The 20,162-nt window shown below is 36.7% G+C and overlaps 1 protein-coding gene across 2 annotated transcripts in view; it reads left to right on the top strand.

The window, feature by feature from the left end:
- The window catches only part of gpc6a (glypican 6a), a 165,662-nt gene that overhangs the window by 66,451 nt on the left and 79,049 nt on the right, over positions 1-20,162 (top strand). For both annotated transcript variants that reach the window (XM_027281729.1, XM_027281730.1), the window contains exon 3: positions 7,110-7,501. In XM_027281729.1, the coding sequence (XP_027137530.1) occupies positions 7,110-7,501 (392 nt within the window). The remainder of the gene's footprint in view (positions 1-7,109; positions 7,502-20,162) is intronic.

The following is a 20,162-nucleotide window of genomic DNA, read 5'->3' as shown; positions in this document are numbered from 1 at the left end:
AGTTTAGATGGATACTCAGCACTGTTAACATGCAGTTCAAGTGGTTTCTCAAGTGAAGACTGTCACGAAAAACTTTCTCCCATCTTGAAATAAAAACAGAAGGATCTGCTACTGTAGAACGAAGATATTAGAAAGTTCTGGTCGATATTAAACATAAAGTTGGATGGATGACTGTCCTGTAAATGGAGCCCTGTAAATGTAGTGGTAGATATCAGCCTCAAATGGTGTATATTTATAAGCGACATTGAGTGTTAATGATTTCACAAAGTGAATGTTACAGCTACTTATGAACCAGATTTTGGATTTTGTATACATGCATGTATGTATTGTAGGGAAATGGTCAAACATTGAACATCCTTTGGCCATTATAAAGACAATACTGTGCCACTTTAAATCCTTTTCAAAATGCATTACATTAAACATATGAATTAATATCCATGTTAAGCTCCGTACAATAACCGCCCTCTGGTCATTCAAGACTGCCGAACCATTAATTGAAATTTAGTATTAATTAACCGTACTAAGAATTATAGATTCCATTGTTTGAGCCAGCAAAAAAAATATGAGCAGCTTAGTTTAATGTAAAGAAATGTGAATGGCTGAGTGCAGTTTTTTCTTCTTCTTTTTGCTGTGGATTATTATCACAGCAACAGAAAGGTCACCTTTATTAATCATAATAATTATTTGCAGTAATTAGGCCAGATATCAAAGGAGCACTTTGTACTCTTCTCTGAGAAAATGGATTCTTCACACTCAGAATTACTTCAAGGGTACTAACACGTTGTGTATTTTTTCATGCAATATGAAAATTACAAAGTCCAACCTCAATTATGACTGGCACTAATGTGGTAGTTCACTTTACCACTGTTGATTGTTAGGCTTTTTTTTATTCATTGTGCTTTAACATTAAAAAAACTAAAATGTAAGTTTAACAGGATGAATAATAATAATAATAATGATGATTATAAGTAATATTTATACTAAAGCTTTACTCAAACCTTTTTGTGAATTTTAAGATACTGAACTAAGATACTACATAGAAATAAATCAACACAACAACAAATAAATAAATTGTCTCAGAGTCTCACACCTGCATTTATTGTATATATTTACTTTATATATTTATACAATTTATTTAAAGAAACAATAATAATGAAGTTAGTTTTATTTAAGTTGTGAATTTGTGCAACTCTTTTTGGGCATTACTTTATTGTCCTTATTTTAAAGGTCCAGTGTGTGAGATGGAATCTAAAATGGGTAACTATGTTTCATAAGTGTATAATTACCTGAAAATAAGAAGAGTTATGTTTTTGTTTGATGAGCTGGCAACTCCAGAGTGTACTCTGCCTTTTACCTAAAGTCAGCTGAGGATAAGCTGGATGTATGGATGGATGTTTTTGTTACTTTAGAATGAGCCTTTTATATCTACAGATGCTGCAGGTCCACCATGTTGAACCACCACATTTCTACAGTAGCCCAGAATGGATAAATCAATTCCTGACTGCTAGCAAGGAGACAGTGGTGGTGGTGGGGGGGGGTACCATCAACTAGACCACAAAATACTACACACTGCTCCTTTCAGATGATCTTAGCTTGTCTGGAATGTAAAATTTTTTTAAAAAAAAATACAGTCACATAGTGCCATACGTATTGTATTTGGTTGAACTGAAAGATAAATAAGAAATATAAACAGACAGTGAAAAATGTGGAGAACCTTTTTATTTATATATGTGCCTATCTTTCTGTCTAGTTTAGCTCTGAAATTGAAGCATTCCCAAGTCTGTTGTTGGCTTCTTTTTTTGATTTTCTTGCCACATCCATAAAGCCTTGTCCAACTTATTTTGTATCGTACATCCTTCATTACTTGAGAGATTTGGATGTGAGATGATTCCTAAATGTATTGTGTCAGGAAGCATACACCCATATATCGACATGTTTCCAAGTATTAGAGCCCTAAAGGCCGAATAGCTGAATGTTATCCAAGGTCAATAACTCTCAATGATAATTCCCTGGCCAAATATGTATTTTGGCCAGCAGAGAGCAATTCACTCTTCATGAGTTGGCAAGCTGTCTGAAACTCTCAGTACAGTCTGTTTTCCAGGTAAAGGGCCTTGAAATCATAGACAAACTCTACAGTTACACAAGAGATTGTTGATTGTTGTTCAAGAACTCTTGGGTTCAGATTTTGGAACTTGTTTTTTTAAACTTGGTGAATTTGTCCTTATAATTATCTGAATGTATATCATCAGCAACTTTTTTAAAGTAGTAGTAGACTTGCAAAAGCAAAGGTTGTTGTTGTCTCTAAATAGGAGGCTATTTTTAATAGTCATTTCCCTCTTGAGATTTTCAAAGATAAATTCAAACACAACTGTTTTTCAAACAGTCAGTGGTGCAAAAAGGACTGTCGAAAAGTCCTCCACGTGGCCTCTAGAGGAGGTGCCGCTGTTCAGACCCAACACTGCCGTCATTAGAGCTCAGCTTGTGCTAGTGTGGCTAAGAAAGACGTCCTCAAATGAAAAGTGTAAACCCAAAGCTTCATGTGATGCTGTGTGGATGCAAAATCTTGGCACAACGGGCCGCTGAAGAATTAAACAACAATTTAATCACTACAGTCCAGCAACACGAGCACATCTGGTTTTAGTCAAACACATGTAATCTTAGAAACCACTATAGTAGATATCACCTCAAGGTTAAGCACAATCAAAGCCATGATCCACTGATTATTTAATCAGGTTATCTAATTATTAGCTGTCTTGCACAATTACTTCACTTCACTTAACTTCACACTACTGCACAGAATAGTGTGTGATCTGTCCGTAATGACCACTCTTGTTATTGCCAGGGACTCAATTGGCTTGTATAAAAGTTAATTTGATGAGTTCAGAATTTTCTTCCCAGCACAATTCAGTCTTTTTTGTGTGACTGGTTAATTTCTTTCATGGAAATAATTGCAGTGGACTCAGACATGAAACACTGTCCCAGTCTTTTTTTTTTTTTTAACCTGTTCCACAGACATACCAAGAAAAACCTTATTAACTTTATGCAAGAACAACTTAGAATAGGACACAATTTATGTTGGTAAAAGCCATTTTTTTTATTTATTTTTTTTTTATTTGAATTTGACTTTGAGAAAACAAACAGAATTAGTTTTCTTAAATAAATAAAACATGGCCGGTCAAGTATTTTTTACACATGACAGCAGTAAATAATATGAATAATATTGTGTTGCTTTTGTTTTGTGATATTTATCACCCATCCTCAATCCTCAAAACTATTTCAATGGTAACACAGATACAATATTGCACGCACAATACACAGGGGCTTACATGTCCTTGATTCGGGTCTAATTGGAAAAATGGAATGAAAAAGGCCCTGCAGGCTCTTAATATTTAAACAAATGTAGGTGTAATGGCAGGTCACTCAGTTGCAAAGAAACTGGAGTGAGTGACTAGGGACCGGTTTCCTAACTGTTTCAGATGTGCCATTTCAATAGAAAGGAAAAAAAGGATCGGCCAAACAAAGAAAGGAGAGATTCCCGAGCAGTTTAACATGAACTGTCTCTTGCAAATCGTTGGGCAACCAAACCTCTGCTGACATTAGCATGCGGAGCCAGACGACATGCAAATATAAAATATTGCAGTAAGCTTCTCGGGCACTCACGCTGGTGGTTTAGCACACTTTGCAGAACAGGAGATTAATGTGAGTTCAGGATTTTAGTCTCAGCGATGTCAAACTGTTCAGAATTTGAATCTTCAGCACCACTGAAGAACGAGTGTTATTCAAATTACCATAATCAGTAGTTCATTTAAATATTGCCCTTTTTGAAACAGTTTGCCAAAATATGGTTTGATAACACTGAATGATGTAATGTCATGATAGTCTGAATCATTCATATTTTTGTTTACTTGTGTTGTCATGTTGTTGTTATTGAGGGTTACCAGCACGATAGGGTTTTTATTATGTTATTATTATTTTTATATTAAGTTTTTTTATAATTGTTTAATTCTATTAAGCAGTAAAGCAACACACAAGTATGGAAGAATGTTCAAATAAATAGATAAAATAATTAAATACATTATTTTTGTATTAAATATGTAAATTATTTAACTGACATTTTGGACTAGATATACTTCAACAATTTAGTATTTTAAACTCCAACTGAATCTAAATTAAATATTAGATGAAAACATTTTAAATTAATTAAATAATTGTTATGAATTATTATTATTATTATTATTAAATGCTTATTTAAATGATTATTGTAATCTAAATTATACTTAATTATATATTGCATTTCTTATGCTTCATGTTTTGGATATTGTTATCAAACATTTATTAGATTTTTCCTTCCTTTCTGAGCTGTTCTTCACTCTAAACACAGAAGATTACATATGAACTGATTCCCTGTGCTGTATGGTTTAGTCATATTATCACATGCAGGACTATGTGACTGATGTCATGGACAATACAATGACCAGCCAACCAGAATACAAAACCAGGAGAAGAGCTCCTATTTGGTTTATTAGCAAGCCTGACACGTGAAACACGCTGTAGAGTTTGTTTACAAAGAAGGGAGGAGGAATATTTGACATTTGTGCATGGAGAGATGCGTTATGATCTTCCCAACATTTACGCCCGTGCACTCAGAAACATGGGATCCTATTAGCCAGGCTTCGGTGACACTCCCCAGTTACTGCTGCTTTTTTTCCTCTCTGTTTTTCTCTTTGTTGGCTCAGTTAATGCTCAAGAGATCAGGTGCTCACATGGAAGAACGCCACTTAGGCAGATGACAAAGAAACAATAATTTAATTTGATTTATATTATTGCACTTGTGTATTTTAATGTCCATGTTTGAAGTCATTTACAATGTAAAGCAGAACATAGTTAAATTCATGATTGAAGATCAGCAGAGGAAATCATGATTTGACTTTTTATATCGTTTGACTGGTGTAGTGATTTGATGATTTTGAAAAAATATAGATTTTGTTGAATTTGCACAGAGAAAAGTGTGTGTCCCCTACATTACTGTTTTTTAGAAAGCCTGACTTTTTGATTTCAACTGACAATATTGGTACTCAAATTTGTTTGGTCTAATATCTGTGTGGGCGAGCACTTAAATTCTGCCATGCAGGGAATTAATCAGCATGTGGGCCGATGCTGTTAGTAATTTCTTTGTCCCATCTGTGATTTGAACACTCCCTATGGTACCTTACTCCAAACGTTTGTCCATGTCGTGCTGATGTCAAAACTCATTTTGGTGATTTTCACAGTCTACTTATTTTCTGTCACCCCATCTGGATGCATGTAAAAACTGCTAATGCTAGCTAGACAGCTATACTTCGTATACTGTGTGACAAACACAACACCCACTGTCCCAATTTATTCACGCAACAGTGGGTAAGTGTGTCTCACATCAGAAAACAAGTAACACACAGTACACCTAACCTTATAATGCTTTACTCCACTTTGTGGTGAAATGAACCATAGTATATACCACAATTTAGTCTACTGTGCCACATCAGTCCAGTTGTTGGCAGTAATGTGCCTAATAACCTGGTTAGAGATGGCTATACTCAACAACAGACACAGGAAAATGTTGAAGAGATGTTGGATTCAGAGAGATTATTCCAAACATTACAAAGTTATGGCAAGACTTCCACAATTGGTTATCAGAAAATATATCTGCTCATCTTGATGGGACAAATAATATCACTATATCCTTCACTGTCAACATGAATCTTTAATATGATTGGCTATCATTTTATCAAAGATTTCAGAAAGATAACACAGTGTGTATATCTGTACAAACATATGTGCTTGAAAATGTAATTTCTTTATAAATTCTCAGCTCCAAATTATTTTTTTTTATTTTATTGTCATCTGAATGTTACTGTAGGGTTGGTCCTACTTACCTGTTCCAACAACTCAACCGAGGTCGATGTAAAGCATTTGTATTCACATGAAGTTCCTGAAAAAAACTACTTTACTACTCGTACCACATGTTAGAATGGGACATACCCAACATAAATCGAAAGTGACACTGGAAACATTAGCAAGCTAGATTAACTAGATTTTATTTTCTAAGCTGGCAACCATCTACTACGCAAGTGTAAAAAGTGTGTATGCCATGTAGGTTTACTCCCAAATGTTACAAGTTCTAAATGGACAGGCATAACCAACTTGTCCTTATTGAGAAAGTAGATGAAACAACGTTCATTAGTTCAAGCCTGTTCCCTAATGCCTCCAATATCAGGTAACTGCCACCATGGGAAAAGTCCACCAGAGGATGGGATGACTAGAGATGTCTAGAAGTTACTTGTGAAAGATTCTGCACAATTACTGCAGAATCATCACCGATTCTTTGTACTTGAAAATGGAGAAGTATTTGAATTTCAGGTCAGCTGAGTTAAAGAATCCTAATAGACATTTCTTATACAGTGTTACGTGTGAGTCGTGATGATACAGTGTGAGGTGTGTGTACTGAATCAATGGCAAGTATAATAATAGAAATAAAATAGATGTGCTTGTCTCACGGTGAAATTTTGTACCTTACTTTTAACAGACTCTTCAGATAATTCGATGCGAATGAAGCTTCTTTCAATATACTGTAACATAATATTCAATTATCGGCTCATAGGCCAGCTGCCTCAGTGGACAAATAAATTGTTTCAGTGAGAATCTAATGCGTCTGGGAATAATGGTGGGTGCTCAAGATGATAATGTATACTAGTGTCTGTGTCTAAAACTTATGAATATTTTGTTACAGTATGCAATCAGAACCTTTACATTAATCATTCATAGTCCTTGTGGCCCATTATTTCTGCGATTAAATTATTAATGCTTTGGACTGACTTTCTTCACATAATCAAGTACCTATTGTTGGCTTCTATGCATTGTTCTTATGCACACAGAGCAATAAAATGACACATTTAACTACAGCAACAGTGCTCTGTTTAGATTATACCTTATTCTTAACACTTAAGAAGCCATTTGTCTGCTTTACATTATAGAAAAAAGACATGGAATACTGTACATATCTGCATAATGACCCAGCTGTTTGTCTTCTATATCCCCCCCCCCTCCTCTCCCCAAACCATCCATCTATCTAGAGTTTTTCTTGGAGCTGCTGGACAATTCTGAGAAGTCTCTCAACGGCATGTTCACACGGACGTACGGGAAGCTGTATATGCAGAACTCAGAGGTGTTCCAGGACCTGTTCACAGAGCTGAAGCGCTACTACACGGGGGGCAACGTCAACCTAGAGGAGATGCTGAATGACTTCTGGGCCAGGCTGCTGGAACGCATGTTCCAGTTACTCAACTCCCAGTATCATTTCACAGACGACTACCTGGAATGTGTCAGTAAATACACAGATCAACTGAAGCCCTTTGGAGATGTGCCCAGAAAACTGAAGGCCCAGGTCACCAGGGCCTTCATTGCTGCACGGACGTTTGTCCAGGGGCTAATGGTGGGTCGGGAGGTCGCCAACAGGGTTGCCAAGGTGAGTTTCTCATAGTCGGTTTGACTGTTGATGTGCTGCTCTGTTGTTAAGCAATCCTATATTGTGAGCAGTGTTGAATTTTATTATAATAAGCAATAAGCATTGCAAATATCCTCAAATATTTACCTGCAGTAGAATATCTCTACTACAACACTGGGTTGCGTTCATGATATTAACTTTTCTTCTGTAAATACTGCACCAATGGTCTCTCAACCTGCCGCTTTTTGATATATCTGCTCCATTCATACTTTTCCTGACTTTTGATAGAAGTCTTTGAAACGTCTTCTGTGGTCTTTGCATCTTAGTCCTTTACAATTCGATTATATCTAAATTATTTATAAAAAAGCTCCAAAAACAAGAACACATGTTTTGATTTTATATGAAGATCTTTCTTTGAATGCACTTGCTCTCTGGGTGCGAGGCCAGTGTGAGACATTTGGCTGGTGGAGTACACAGTACACTGTTTGCTCCACATTTCAGAAAAGTCACCCGCAGAGAGCAAAGCTTTAGAGTAGAGGAGAGATTGAAAAACATTTTCACCCGAGAATTCTGATGTGGTTTTATCTGCAGTGTTTCTCACTATTCTCATTTCATACTGTTCGCTGTTTTGTTTGGACAACGTGCATGAGGAAAATTGGTGACATGCCATGCTGACAATTAATTTGATGCTATTAAGAATGTCTTTCTTTGCTGCTGCCATTTATGGTTTGGTTTGAGAAATGGGTTGATTAGATTCTGAAAATGAAATGTTTTCAGAGAGTTATCTGGAGATTAGAAATATGTTTTCTAAAGATTAGTGGAGATGTTTTATAATTCCATGTTAAATACAGAAAGTTGGGCAGAACACTTTGTCATGGATGTCTAAACTGTCCAGAGATATTTAAAAAAACAGTTTGCTGTCAGTGGTACACTGCTCTGCTTTATGTATATGCATAAATATATAAAACTGCACACTGGCAGTGCAACTAGTACAGTGCACACCCTATGTATGAAAGCTGCAGCGGCCAGGGTTCAACTACAGCCTGTGGTTCTTTGTTGCATAAAATAACTTAAATAAACATATCAAACTCAAGCAGTGGACATGGAGGTGTAGGCTAAGCTAAGCGGCCAATGATGCTTCACCGGCAAAACCAGTGTTTTCTATGCTATGCTGCACCCGATGAGCGCTTCTCTGTATAAAATATTCTCAACTTTCCAGTAAGGTGCAGAGTCACACCGCTCGTCAATGTCGCACTTTGCCCAACCAATCAAATCAAGCAAGATGAGCACTTCCTTCCTGTTTTGACACTGGTAGGGACACAGACGAAAGACTATTTAAATTTAAACACTAACTCCTACTTAAAACTGTGAAACATAAAGAGCTTTTATTGGCTTTTAGCCATGGATTTATCTTTAAAAATAGAAACTATATTTAGGGATCTTATAACACCTTATTCACCTACTAATTCCATTCAATTACTGATCATTTGTAATGGCAGTGTCAGTCCAGCATGTTGCTGACCTCTTAAAAATCTATTTTCTTCTCCAGTAGTTAGACACTAATGATATAAAACTATAGTTCTTTTGACAAGATCAAATGTTGGTTTTAACAAAGTCTTCAGAGTTAAGCTATGATACGATTCCTTTTCATCTGCTTTTTCGCTTGAAGCTCACTGTCCCCTTCAGCTGAAACGGAGGAGACAAATTGTCAGAAGAGGAAAGAAAGACAGCAGTGAGAGTGCAAAAACTAAATGTGCACAGTTTGAGAAAGAACTTTAATCATTCTTATGTTGGAGGATAAACAACTTGCAGCTTGACACAGACAGATCATAGAACTGGGTAGATTGTTAACATCACTAAATGCATTATATTATATTATATCACAACTAAAAATTATTTTCATCATTGGTTCATCTTATCATTTAGTTGATTAATTAAGTAATAGTTTATGAAATGTCAAAAAAGTAATAATAATCTATTCTATGCCAGTTTGTCACACTTCAAGGTGTTGTCATCAAATGTCTTATTTTGTCTTAACAACAGTCCAAAAACCTGAATTCTCAGATTTCGGAAGCCAGAACCAGAAAATGTTTGAAATTGAAAAATGACTCCAACCAGTGATCAATTATCAAGTAATTAATCATGTAAACTATATATTCAGAATCTTGAATATCAGCGAGACGCTTTGATTGATAGTGCTTGTTCTAATGCTTCCAGAACATAATAATGCAGATAATGCAGGTCTTAACAACCAAACATGACTTGGACATGGAGCCATTTGAAAAAAGTTACATAAGCCACAAAAGAAAATGTTACAATCAAAAGCAACATCTTTAGTTTAGTTGAGTTTATTTTCAGAATTCTACAAAGCAAAAGTGTAAATAAAAAAAGAAAAGAAAAAAGAGTTACATAAATAGTTATGTAATCATCGTCAATCCTACATAATTCCTTGTGATTTTTCACAGTGAATATTTAGTTTGACAGTTAACTGAGATTTCATCTCATTAGTCATACATAATGTGGCATAACAGTGGTAAGCAAACATGACTTGGAATAGAACCATTTGAAAAAATCCATGAATATGCTCCATTCAAATTCATAATCTTTAGTTTATTTTAGTTTGTCTGCACAGTTATACAAAGCAAAATACATACATACATTTAGAAGACAGTAATTACAGTGCAGGAGAGGAAGGAAGCCTGAAAGGCTTATTCAGTGACAGACGGGCCATCTGGAAATTGGACAAATGCCAGAAGGGCCGCCCGACTATGGGCCACTTGGGCCACTCAGAATGGGTCATCTGCTCTGCGAGCTGCATGAGCAACCCATTATATAAAACTGAGGGAGAGAGAGAGAGAGAGAGAGAGAGAGAGAGAGAGAGATGTCGACAGCCCACTTTGATTGTGCAACAGCCCACATCCTCCTCCTCAAGATCCTCAATACAGCTGTTAGTCGACATTGTGCAACTGAGACCAAAAGACCCAAGTCAATATGGATAAGACGAGCAAGGTTTTGGGTTTTACTTAGTTAGCTGCATTAGGTGCTTTTCATTGGAATTAATATTATGGTTGTGGTGTGCCAAATAGTATACGATTATGTGAAACTGTAGTGTAGCATTTTTAACAGTTATAATAACATAAGTCCTACACTGTTATATTAACATGATAGTCAGACATTCCCACACTTTTCATTCCCAGCCAGTCCCTGGTCATATTCATTTTAAAAATTACGTTACTATTCAGCAAAAACTAACCATAATAAAAAGACATAGATCGACATAGAGACAAACACAAGCTCATTCATAAAAAGACAAGGGGAAATAATGTAAACAAACGTTTAAATAGATACAGAATCCAACTAAAGAATCCTTTTACTGTAAGCTCGGCACAGAAGATAACAATTTCAATGTTATATTCAATGAATTCCAACTGTGGACCTCTGAATTTGATAGAAAAATTGACACCAATGAATATTTTCTATATAGAGACGCAGATGAGTCTCGTCCGTTAGAGGCGGAAATCATTCAGGAAACCTCTTTTCAATAACAAGTAATTTGGTAAGATGTGATGGATATGTAGCAGCCAACACAATATTGCAGTTGATAATAGAATCCAGAGATAGATGAGAGGGAGGATGGATCAAAGAACAAACTAAATATACCAAGGTTTCTTCATAGTCCTCGTGTACATGTTCATGATGTTCTTTTCCAATTCATCCTTTATCTAGGTACAGTACAGTCCACTTCTTCTTATGACTATTGTGATACAATATCACCTTCCTCCAGTACCCACTGTAGTCACAAAATTAATAATAATTAACTAATTAACTATAGGGGATTGTGGGGATTTGCATGTATATATTAAAGTGCTATATCCTCCGTCATCTTAAGCTGTTTATTATTGACAGCCCTCTGTGGCATTTCAGATAAAGTGTTAAAATGAGCACGGCTATACATCTGTCCCACGCCTAAAAGGCACCCTCACCCTGGATCAAATCCCATATTCCTTGCTTCCTCATCAATTATGAAGTGCAGCCAGGAAACAGTGTGGCATTGCTGAAGGCTGTCAGGCTGGTGAACAGCCATAGCACTCGAGGTGAAAAGTTGCTTGACATGACAAATCACCTTGACCTAAGAATCACCCTCTGTACTCGCTGCTTTCAACGGCCTCTTGCATCTCTTTACAACACAATCTTGGAGTGCATACCAATCTTTTCCTTCTCAGGCGTAAGCAGTGTACTATACACTGTACGAGGCACTTTCTATTCAATTTCATATCCGTGAGAGACAAAGATTTATATTCTTTATGGTAAAGTGCTACATTTGTGTGGTGTAACTGCTGCTGTGTTATTTTAGAGGATGACTCAGGAGCTGGGCTGCTGCGACATAAGTTCCATAAACCATCTGCCATCAAGGCTGAATACTGTATAGTGTACATATTATACGCCGTAGAGGCGTGGTGATGTATTTAGATAAGTAAAAGTACAATGATGTAAAAAGTAAAGGTCCAGCCTTTAAACTTTTACTAAACAAAAAGTAAAAGTACTCAGAGGAATGCAGGTGTTCAATGTAGAGCTGCAACGATTATCCACTAATTGATTATTTGATCAAGTATTTTGACTAGTTTATTAAAGGTCCAGTGTGTACAATATATTATTATATATTAATATATATTCATTAGTATATTTACATTCATGTATAATCACCTGAAAGTAAGGATTGTTGTGTTTTCATTGCCTTTAAATGAGCCCTTCATATCTACAGTGAGAGCAGGTCGTGTTCCATGGAGTCCATGTTGAACCACCCAGAACAGACAAACCAAACTCTGATCTAGATATGTCCTTTTGCTTTTAATGTGAATTTGCCAACCAGAGTTACAGAGTTACATGCTTGGAAGAAGAGGGTACGGTGTAGGAGAGTATTCATTTGGTTGCAATGAGCAAATTCACTGCTAGGTGCCACTAAATCCTACACACTAGATCTTTAAGCAAAAACTTAAAACATTCTCTGGTTCCAGTTTGTCAAATATAAGGATTTGTTGCTTTTCTGTTTTTAAAATAATTTTAAAATTAAACATTATGACAAAGCAAGACAACTGAAGACAATCACCTGTAACACAATTGTAATTAGCCTTTTTTCTCAACTGACATTTGTCCAACTAATCAAGAGATGAATCGATACAGTCCTAGTTTAATGTGTTAATCAATTCATAATGTTGCATTATTAATTCAGATCAATTAAATCCAAGCAGCATTTGTTAGTAGAGAAGTTTATATCATAGCAACGCACCATATCATGTACATCAGATGAAAACGTGAAGTTGAAAAGTAAGCGGTAACGTAGAAAATACATAATAAGAGCTAAAGGATTTGCCCCTGAAATGTCGGGAACTACAATAAAGTAAGTCAAAGTCAATACTACTACTAAAATGATAGTACACTGAGAATCAACGTCTAAAATTAATAACAGTCATGTAATCATTACACTTGTGGAGGACACGGGTAGACTTTTACCATAAATGTTTTAGTTTGAAAATGTACCGATAATTGTATAACAGTTTACTGATAATTGATCTCATTAGTCATACATAAGGCAACTTTGGAGTCTACATCAATCATAAGCTTCTGAGTTTCTCTTTTTCTTTCACCATGACTGACTACAATGAAAAAATAAATTGAGCATGAAGACCTACAATACCCTGTTGCTGATTTTAGGAGTTGAAGAAGTTAAAATGAGAAAATGCCTACTGGCCTGTGAGAAGCATTATCTTGTCTCTGCCATAGGTCTTTAGTCTAATTTATATGTGAAGTATTGCATATTGTGCATGGCCCCTGATGAGTGGCTTTGACTATCTGGGCTCTAACTCGTGAAAGTTAAAAAAATGACAAGGTTTTAAAATGACAAAACGTGTCTCTTTAAATGAAATGGCTGCTTTCAACCATCTGCCTGTTCAATTTTCCATCTTACTTTAACACAGGATGGTGCAGCGATGATGATGAGCCATACATAATTACTGCTAACAGACAGCTCTGTATGCAGCGAAGTCAGAACAGGGAACATATCACTCCATAAAATGGGATTGCACTCGACTTGCACTGAACAGTCTCCTGGACCTCGATCCTGGATTAGGAGCAGAATCACTCTGGATTACAGTTCATGATGACCATTAAGAGTTTTATCCTGTGGGTACTTAAAACACAGTCCAGCCACATTAAGACCTGCTCAGAGAAGATTGCAGGGATTTGGTCCCTCTGAAAGGTTTAAAGTTCAGACATTTAGAGCACTTATCACTCACTTTGCATGCGCTGGCCCTGTCCATGGTGCATATTTAGTCATGATGATGGAAAGAAGTAAAATATTTTGTACCGAGGGATTTATTTTTCCTGATGGCTTATACCGTCATGTTGATCTCATTATACACTCATTCCCTACCACGAACTGTCCGATAATTTCACGGTAAGCTCTAAGTCGGTTTCTGATCTTTGCAAATTTACCTTAGATTAATGCTCCAGCAGATTACAGTCTTTGCTGTCATGTGAGAATTATGATGAGTTCCGTGTGGTTTCTGTAGTTTTTCTTGGGTGTTTTTTTTTCTGCCTTTACTGCCATATACAGTATTAGTTTAGCGCACAAGACAAAACATTTAAGTGCATTCAACACTGAATAGAACAAACTTATCTCAGTTCCATGCTAACTTATTACAGTACATACTGTGTACCGTATACTAGATTTCATGCATTTGAAGTTATAGCAAAAATCAAACTGCGACCTTGAATGTCAATTGAACTGTTTCTTGACGCGCTACTTATTTTATGCCTTTCTGTAAATGTCCCGCCACAATTTCAATGCATTTAATTCCCCTATTTCCAATGAAATGCATCGTGGGTCCATCAAAAGCAGTATCAAACATCAAGCCCTTTTCAGCATGCATACTGAGTCTTTGAGTCCAGTACCTCTTTTGTATAACACGCTGCTCTTAAATGACAGAAAATAGCTTCACTCAGCGTTTCAGATTTATTTTGTTCAATGATACATAAAATGATAGCAGGTAGCTGTCCGGACCATGAAATAATGAGAATTTCAAAAGGTTTAATTTGCACACTGTAGTGGGTCATGTTCAACTAATCATTTATGGGATGTAGATGTTAGTCATCACATCATATTAAAATAACTGAGGATGGGGGGTCAAGCATTCTCCACTAAAGTCTTATGAATGTGCAGCATTGATTGGTCCACTAATGTATCATCAAATAATTAATCAGAGCCTATTTCGGATTAATCTTTTTTTTTTTTTTTAAAGAATGACAAACTGTCTGATTTCAGCTTGTCCAGTATAAGCGTTTCCAGCTCTTCTCTGTTGTATATACACTTGTAAACTAAATATTTTAGGTAGTGGTGGTTGGTTGACAATGTCTACAATGTTCTTACACTCTAGAGTACAAAAACAAAATATTTAATCATTTGTACTCATCCAATTAAGAACATTTCATCAGGACTGTTGGTTGTCGTTTGATGACGGCACAGATGGCTTAAATGGAGAAAATGGAAAGTAACTTAAAGTATGGTGCTTGAGCTTAAGAAGTACTTCATTTAGTATTTTCCATTTCTATATATTTTATATATTTTTCAGTAAAAATACAAAAGATAATTAGCAAATTATTAATTATGTATTATGCGAAGTTAAGATAAGACTTAGAAGTCATGAACATGCTAATGCATTCATAATTATAATACAATAATATGGTATGTATTATTCTAAAATAATTAGCACTTTAATATTTTGATGACAATTCTTTTGTACTTTTATTTAAGTAAAATTTTCAATGCAGAACTTTAACTTGCTACACGGTATATTTTACACTCTGGTATTGCTTCAGTAAAATATCCGACTATGACTGCTTCACCCCTGCATCACTAATTAAAGAGACACTAGTACGAGTTGAAGGGACACAAAAGCAATGTGCCTTCATTTATTCCAGGAGAATGTATTACAGTGCACTTTATGTGAACTACATGACTTTAATGTAGTTCACTATCTGTATTTGTGATGAATATTTTGCACAACCAGATCGTGGACTAGAACAATTTGACAGCAGACTTTGCTCAGGGCAGATCAGATGACCTCCTCCATAAAAGAGTATGGTCCATCCATGTTTCTCAGCTGAGGCCCACTTCTACAGATGCACCGGACAAACACACACACACACACTCTCTCTCTCTCTCTCTCTCTCTCTCTCTCTCTCTCTCTCTCTCTCTCTCTCTCTCTCTCTCTGTCTGTCTGTCCCTCTCTCTCTCTCTCTGGCTCTCAGCTCACACAGCTTGCTGGGGATAAGGCCTCAGCCACAGTGCTGTGACGGCAGATGGCAACTGGCTCAAAAAGGTTGGCACGTCATCGGGAAATGTGCTGCACCAAAGATGTCCTTTTTAATTAAAAGATTTTGATCTGTAGTGAACTGCAGAATGTTGGAAAAAATGAGAGACAGCATGTGGTCTGAAATACAAGGACATGATATGAAAGGATAATAAAGAAACATACTGTATACTCTCTACGGTATATATCCTTTTCCATTTTATACTCAAAACTCGAAGAGATACAGCCTCAGTCAGCCTGATAGAAAGTGGGAGGACATTTAGAACAAAATACAAAAGGATGGAAAATTGGCAAAAAAATTTAGGGAAATATTCATCGGAAAATATCCTTCATGTCACATCAGTTGACTGTGCCAAGCCAGATCACATCCTATGAATACTTTTTTGCACTTAAAGTGACTTAATATAAAGTGTAGGGCATCACATCTTTATTTAACAAGCACTTAGAGAGGGTTGTCAGCACCGATGTTGTGACATTTGTCCAGAGGTTTCTTGGCACCCACAGGAGACCTGTTTGCCCCTGACATTCAGGCTGTGCTGCAGACCTTCAGAGTCAGATGGACACGGGGTGAGTGCTGTGCTTTAATGCACGAGGCAGCATGGCAGATGGATAACGATATACTATATGCAGGTCTTGTACTCACTGGAGATTGTGAATGGCTCCTGGTACGCTGTGCCTAGTCATGAAGCAGCGTGGGCTTGGCTTTTAACATGTTTGCACTTGTCTTGGTAAATTAAAGAAACAGTCCCAACTGCTGCTTCAGACATGCCACATAACATGGTACATGTCAGGGTAGATCAACGGGCGGACCCATGCCTCACCAAAGACAGACACTTGAGCTGACTAGTGTGGGTCACAGGGGGCCCGTCAAGTAGCACTGTGTTGTTTCGTGGGAGCACAGCTGCTCACACGTGGATTATTCTGTCAGTCTCAGACATTCATCGATTTGACAGCGACTGATTTTAGTGCGGTCTCTCTGGAATTGTCTTTGGCTCCATCTTAAATTTAACATGCGGAGTGGAAGGAGACTTCAAAAGTTCACGGGCAAACAAAGAACTGATTGACCGATTGACTGATTAGCGAAAGAACAAAGTGTTACAGACCAGGTTTTATTATCAGTGACAACTTCTAACGCATGCACTGTGATATTGTGCGCCGTCTGTGACTGTATGTACTAAGAATTTATATTCATCTCAAGTTCATCCAGCTGCTTGTCATTCTTAACTCACCTCTCAGCCTCTAAATGTATTTGTGAACTGGCATGTTTGTGGTTTACAACAGCAAATGTATTTGTGCATCTTCATCTATTTGTGTGGAAGCTGTTCCAGAGAGCTGTGCATCAGTGAGAAACACACAATGCGGTTTAGTTGGACTGAAAAACAGTGCTGGGTGCCAAATATCTAAAAAGCCATCTATTGTATTCAATCAACAATTCATGATTTGACCGCAAACCAGAGCATACTTAAAGTTGAACAGCAGTTTGGGAGTCAACAAATCTACTTAAACAACAAAATAGGTCATTTGTCAGCACCTTCCACAAGGACCCATATGAGCATTTTCTGCTCTGGCACCCTTGTGATTAAGATGTGGCTATGTTTAGGCAACTAAAACTACTCGGTTAAGGTCAGATCACCTTCATGGTTAAAGGAAAGCAATACTTTTCAGGGACAGTTTTTGGAAAGGATTACAAAGGACCTTATTCATCACAAGTGTTTCCAAAGCCTGTTTAGTTGCGTCTTTAACGAGGAATCAAACATAAATATATCTTATTGTGTTAGATTCTATGCTCTTATTTACTTATTATTACGGTATGACTGCACGAGTGCTATAAGTGCTGCACTAAAAGCCTTCCTGCCTGCACACTTAGTTTATTTATCCTTAGTTTATTCATATACAAACACAAACACATAACACTGACACAAGTAATTAAAACTTATGATTTTCAATCTGTTTTTATGCTTGCGAAATGATAAAAAATCTAAGCTGAATTTTTGCTTCAGGAATGTTTGATATTTTTGCCCTATTTCTTCTTTAGAAATATTAGATTGTTGTGTGGTTGAAGGTGTCTCTGTAGACTTTTATACTGTCTTGTGTTACCAGTATTACAAATAACACCTTGAAGCAGGAGAGAACCATGCTGATGTCTTAACCTGTGAGAAGTATCTGGTCTAATTGCTGCACGGAGTTTAAACTCTAAAGCATCAGGTTTTATGAGCTCATCGCTTGTGCAAATAAAACTAAATTCAGCTCTGAGTTAAATGTAATGAACAACAAACACAATATTACTGTCTGAAAACGAGTGTGGCGTCTCTCTCAAGGGGAAATGTAACGTTCACCTCGGTATGATATTTATCATAAGCGCTTGAATAAAGCCACGAGGAGCTCTGCTCTACATCTGACTGTCTGCGAGCAGTTGTGCTTCATGAGCTTGAATACATAAACCATTATGAAGCAAATGCAGACATGCCTTAATAAAAATTTCCTGCATTACATGTGTATTTCATGAAAGTAAACTCAACCACGCATTTGCACTATTTCTGTCTGGCAGAATAAACATTATCACTCTAGTGTTCTTTTTCTGATTAGAAAAAGCATTAGCTGACTTGTAAGTGCAGCAGGAGGGCTGTGTATGAAGGTTTATTGTTACCGTCTGTGAGAATATTCCAGCTGATGTCTCAGGTTTTCTTTTTTCTAACCAACAGAATTGCTTGATTTGTTTACATACTTTAATGTAATCCCTCCATTAGGAAGAACTAAGACCTTCAGTGAAGGTTTTACGCCGACGTTTGGTGGCGATCATGTTTCTCCTGGTAGCAGATGGTAGTCTGATTTGCACAGTGACAGATCACTCATAATGTCATTGACACTAATGGCTGTGGAATTGAGTGGGGACACTGGGGCAGCAATGCAGTCTTACATCCTTGTCCAATCAGTGTGAAGCAATGCATCCTGTCACAATAATTATGACAGAACTATTGAGACAATTTTTTGGCGACATTCTCGCTGTCCCTCTAGTGTTCCCCTTGATTGGCCTTGGTAACTCGCAAAGTCATTGTCATTTCTCACAACTTCATTACTTTGTGGCACAAAGCAATTTTCATCATCTGTGCTCTTCCCACTCTGTTACCCCTAAAGGGAGTTCATGCCATATGTGCATGACAACACCCTGTCGGAAAGACAAGGTGATGTCTTCTAAGAGTCTTTAGTGTTCTCTCATAATGTTAGGCCTTGTCTTTTTATTAGTATGATTTAGTCATCTTCGAAGTCTTATTGCTGATGTTGGATTCAGGTGGCCTCCGACTGTGGCCTTTATGGGATGAAATTAAAACCAGCTTGTTTTATTATTGCTCAGGCTCGTTGCATTCATATTCTTACATTTTTAATCCTCAATAAAGTTAATGTTCACATCAGGAGTCTGGCTTAACAGCAGAACACATCTTCAAACTGCACTTCTGAAGCAGCAGGATAATGAGTAGGCTGCTGCTTATGCCTCACCTCACCCTCATCCCACCCCCCACCCTCTCAGTATTTTTCTACTAAACACTAAATATAACTTTGTATAGTCACTCAGGTATGCAGTGAGAAATTCTACTTCTAGTAAAACTCTGATATTTGTGGGCCTGAATAAATACAATTCGAATTGATTGATTTATATTCTTATTTAAGAAAAAGTACGGAAATATTCTTGTATCAAAAGTGAAAGAGCTCATGAGCCACTACAAAAAACAGTAGAAAGGATACATTTGAGGTCATTTGAGTACTTTGAGGTAAACAACTTGGGTATTTCATCCTACGTTACATTTCGACTTCCTTACCATGCCGAAGAAAATATAATATTTTTAGCTTTAGTTAGACTGCAAGATACACTGTGCATATATATATTATATATATATATATATATGCCTTGTTCTGAAAAGTAATAATAATAATTTACACAGCACTGATGTTGCACATGAACTTATGTGAGCTACAGTAGCCAAGGCTGCCCTGCACATTATTGTAGGCCCAGTTTATATTTTCTATAAGTAGGGCGTCCCTGCTCTGTCTCTCTATCAGCTAACCTTGGCATGAAAAATGCTGAAGACCCCTGCTAAACTACGGAAATAAATAAATAACTAAAATGAGATCCACCCTTCGAAATACAACAGTAAAACGCCACTTAGATATTAATGCATAGATAATAACAATATAGTACAAAGTCTAGTCTTTCTGCATTATCAGTACTTTTTTTTTCCATCTGTAATGGAATGCAGTATTTCTACTTTTGCTTGAGTAGAGGATCTGAATTCTCTCTTGCCTGCTTTGACTCAAAC

This window comes from Larimichthys crocea, chromosome VIII, assembly GCF_000972845.2.
Source record: "Larimichthys crocea isolate SSNF chromosome VIII, L_crocea_2.0, whole genome shotgun sequence".
NCBI classification, from domain to species: Eukaryota; Metazoa; Chordata; class Actinopteri; family Sciaenidae; genus Larimichthys; species Larimichthys crocea.
Note: the sequence above shows the minus strand (reverse complement) of the source record. Positions and strands in the feature narration are given on the sequence as shown.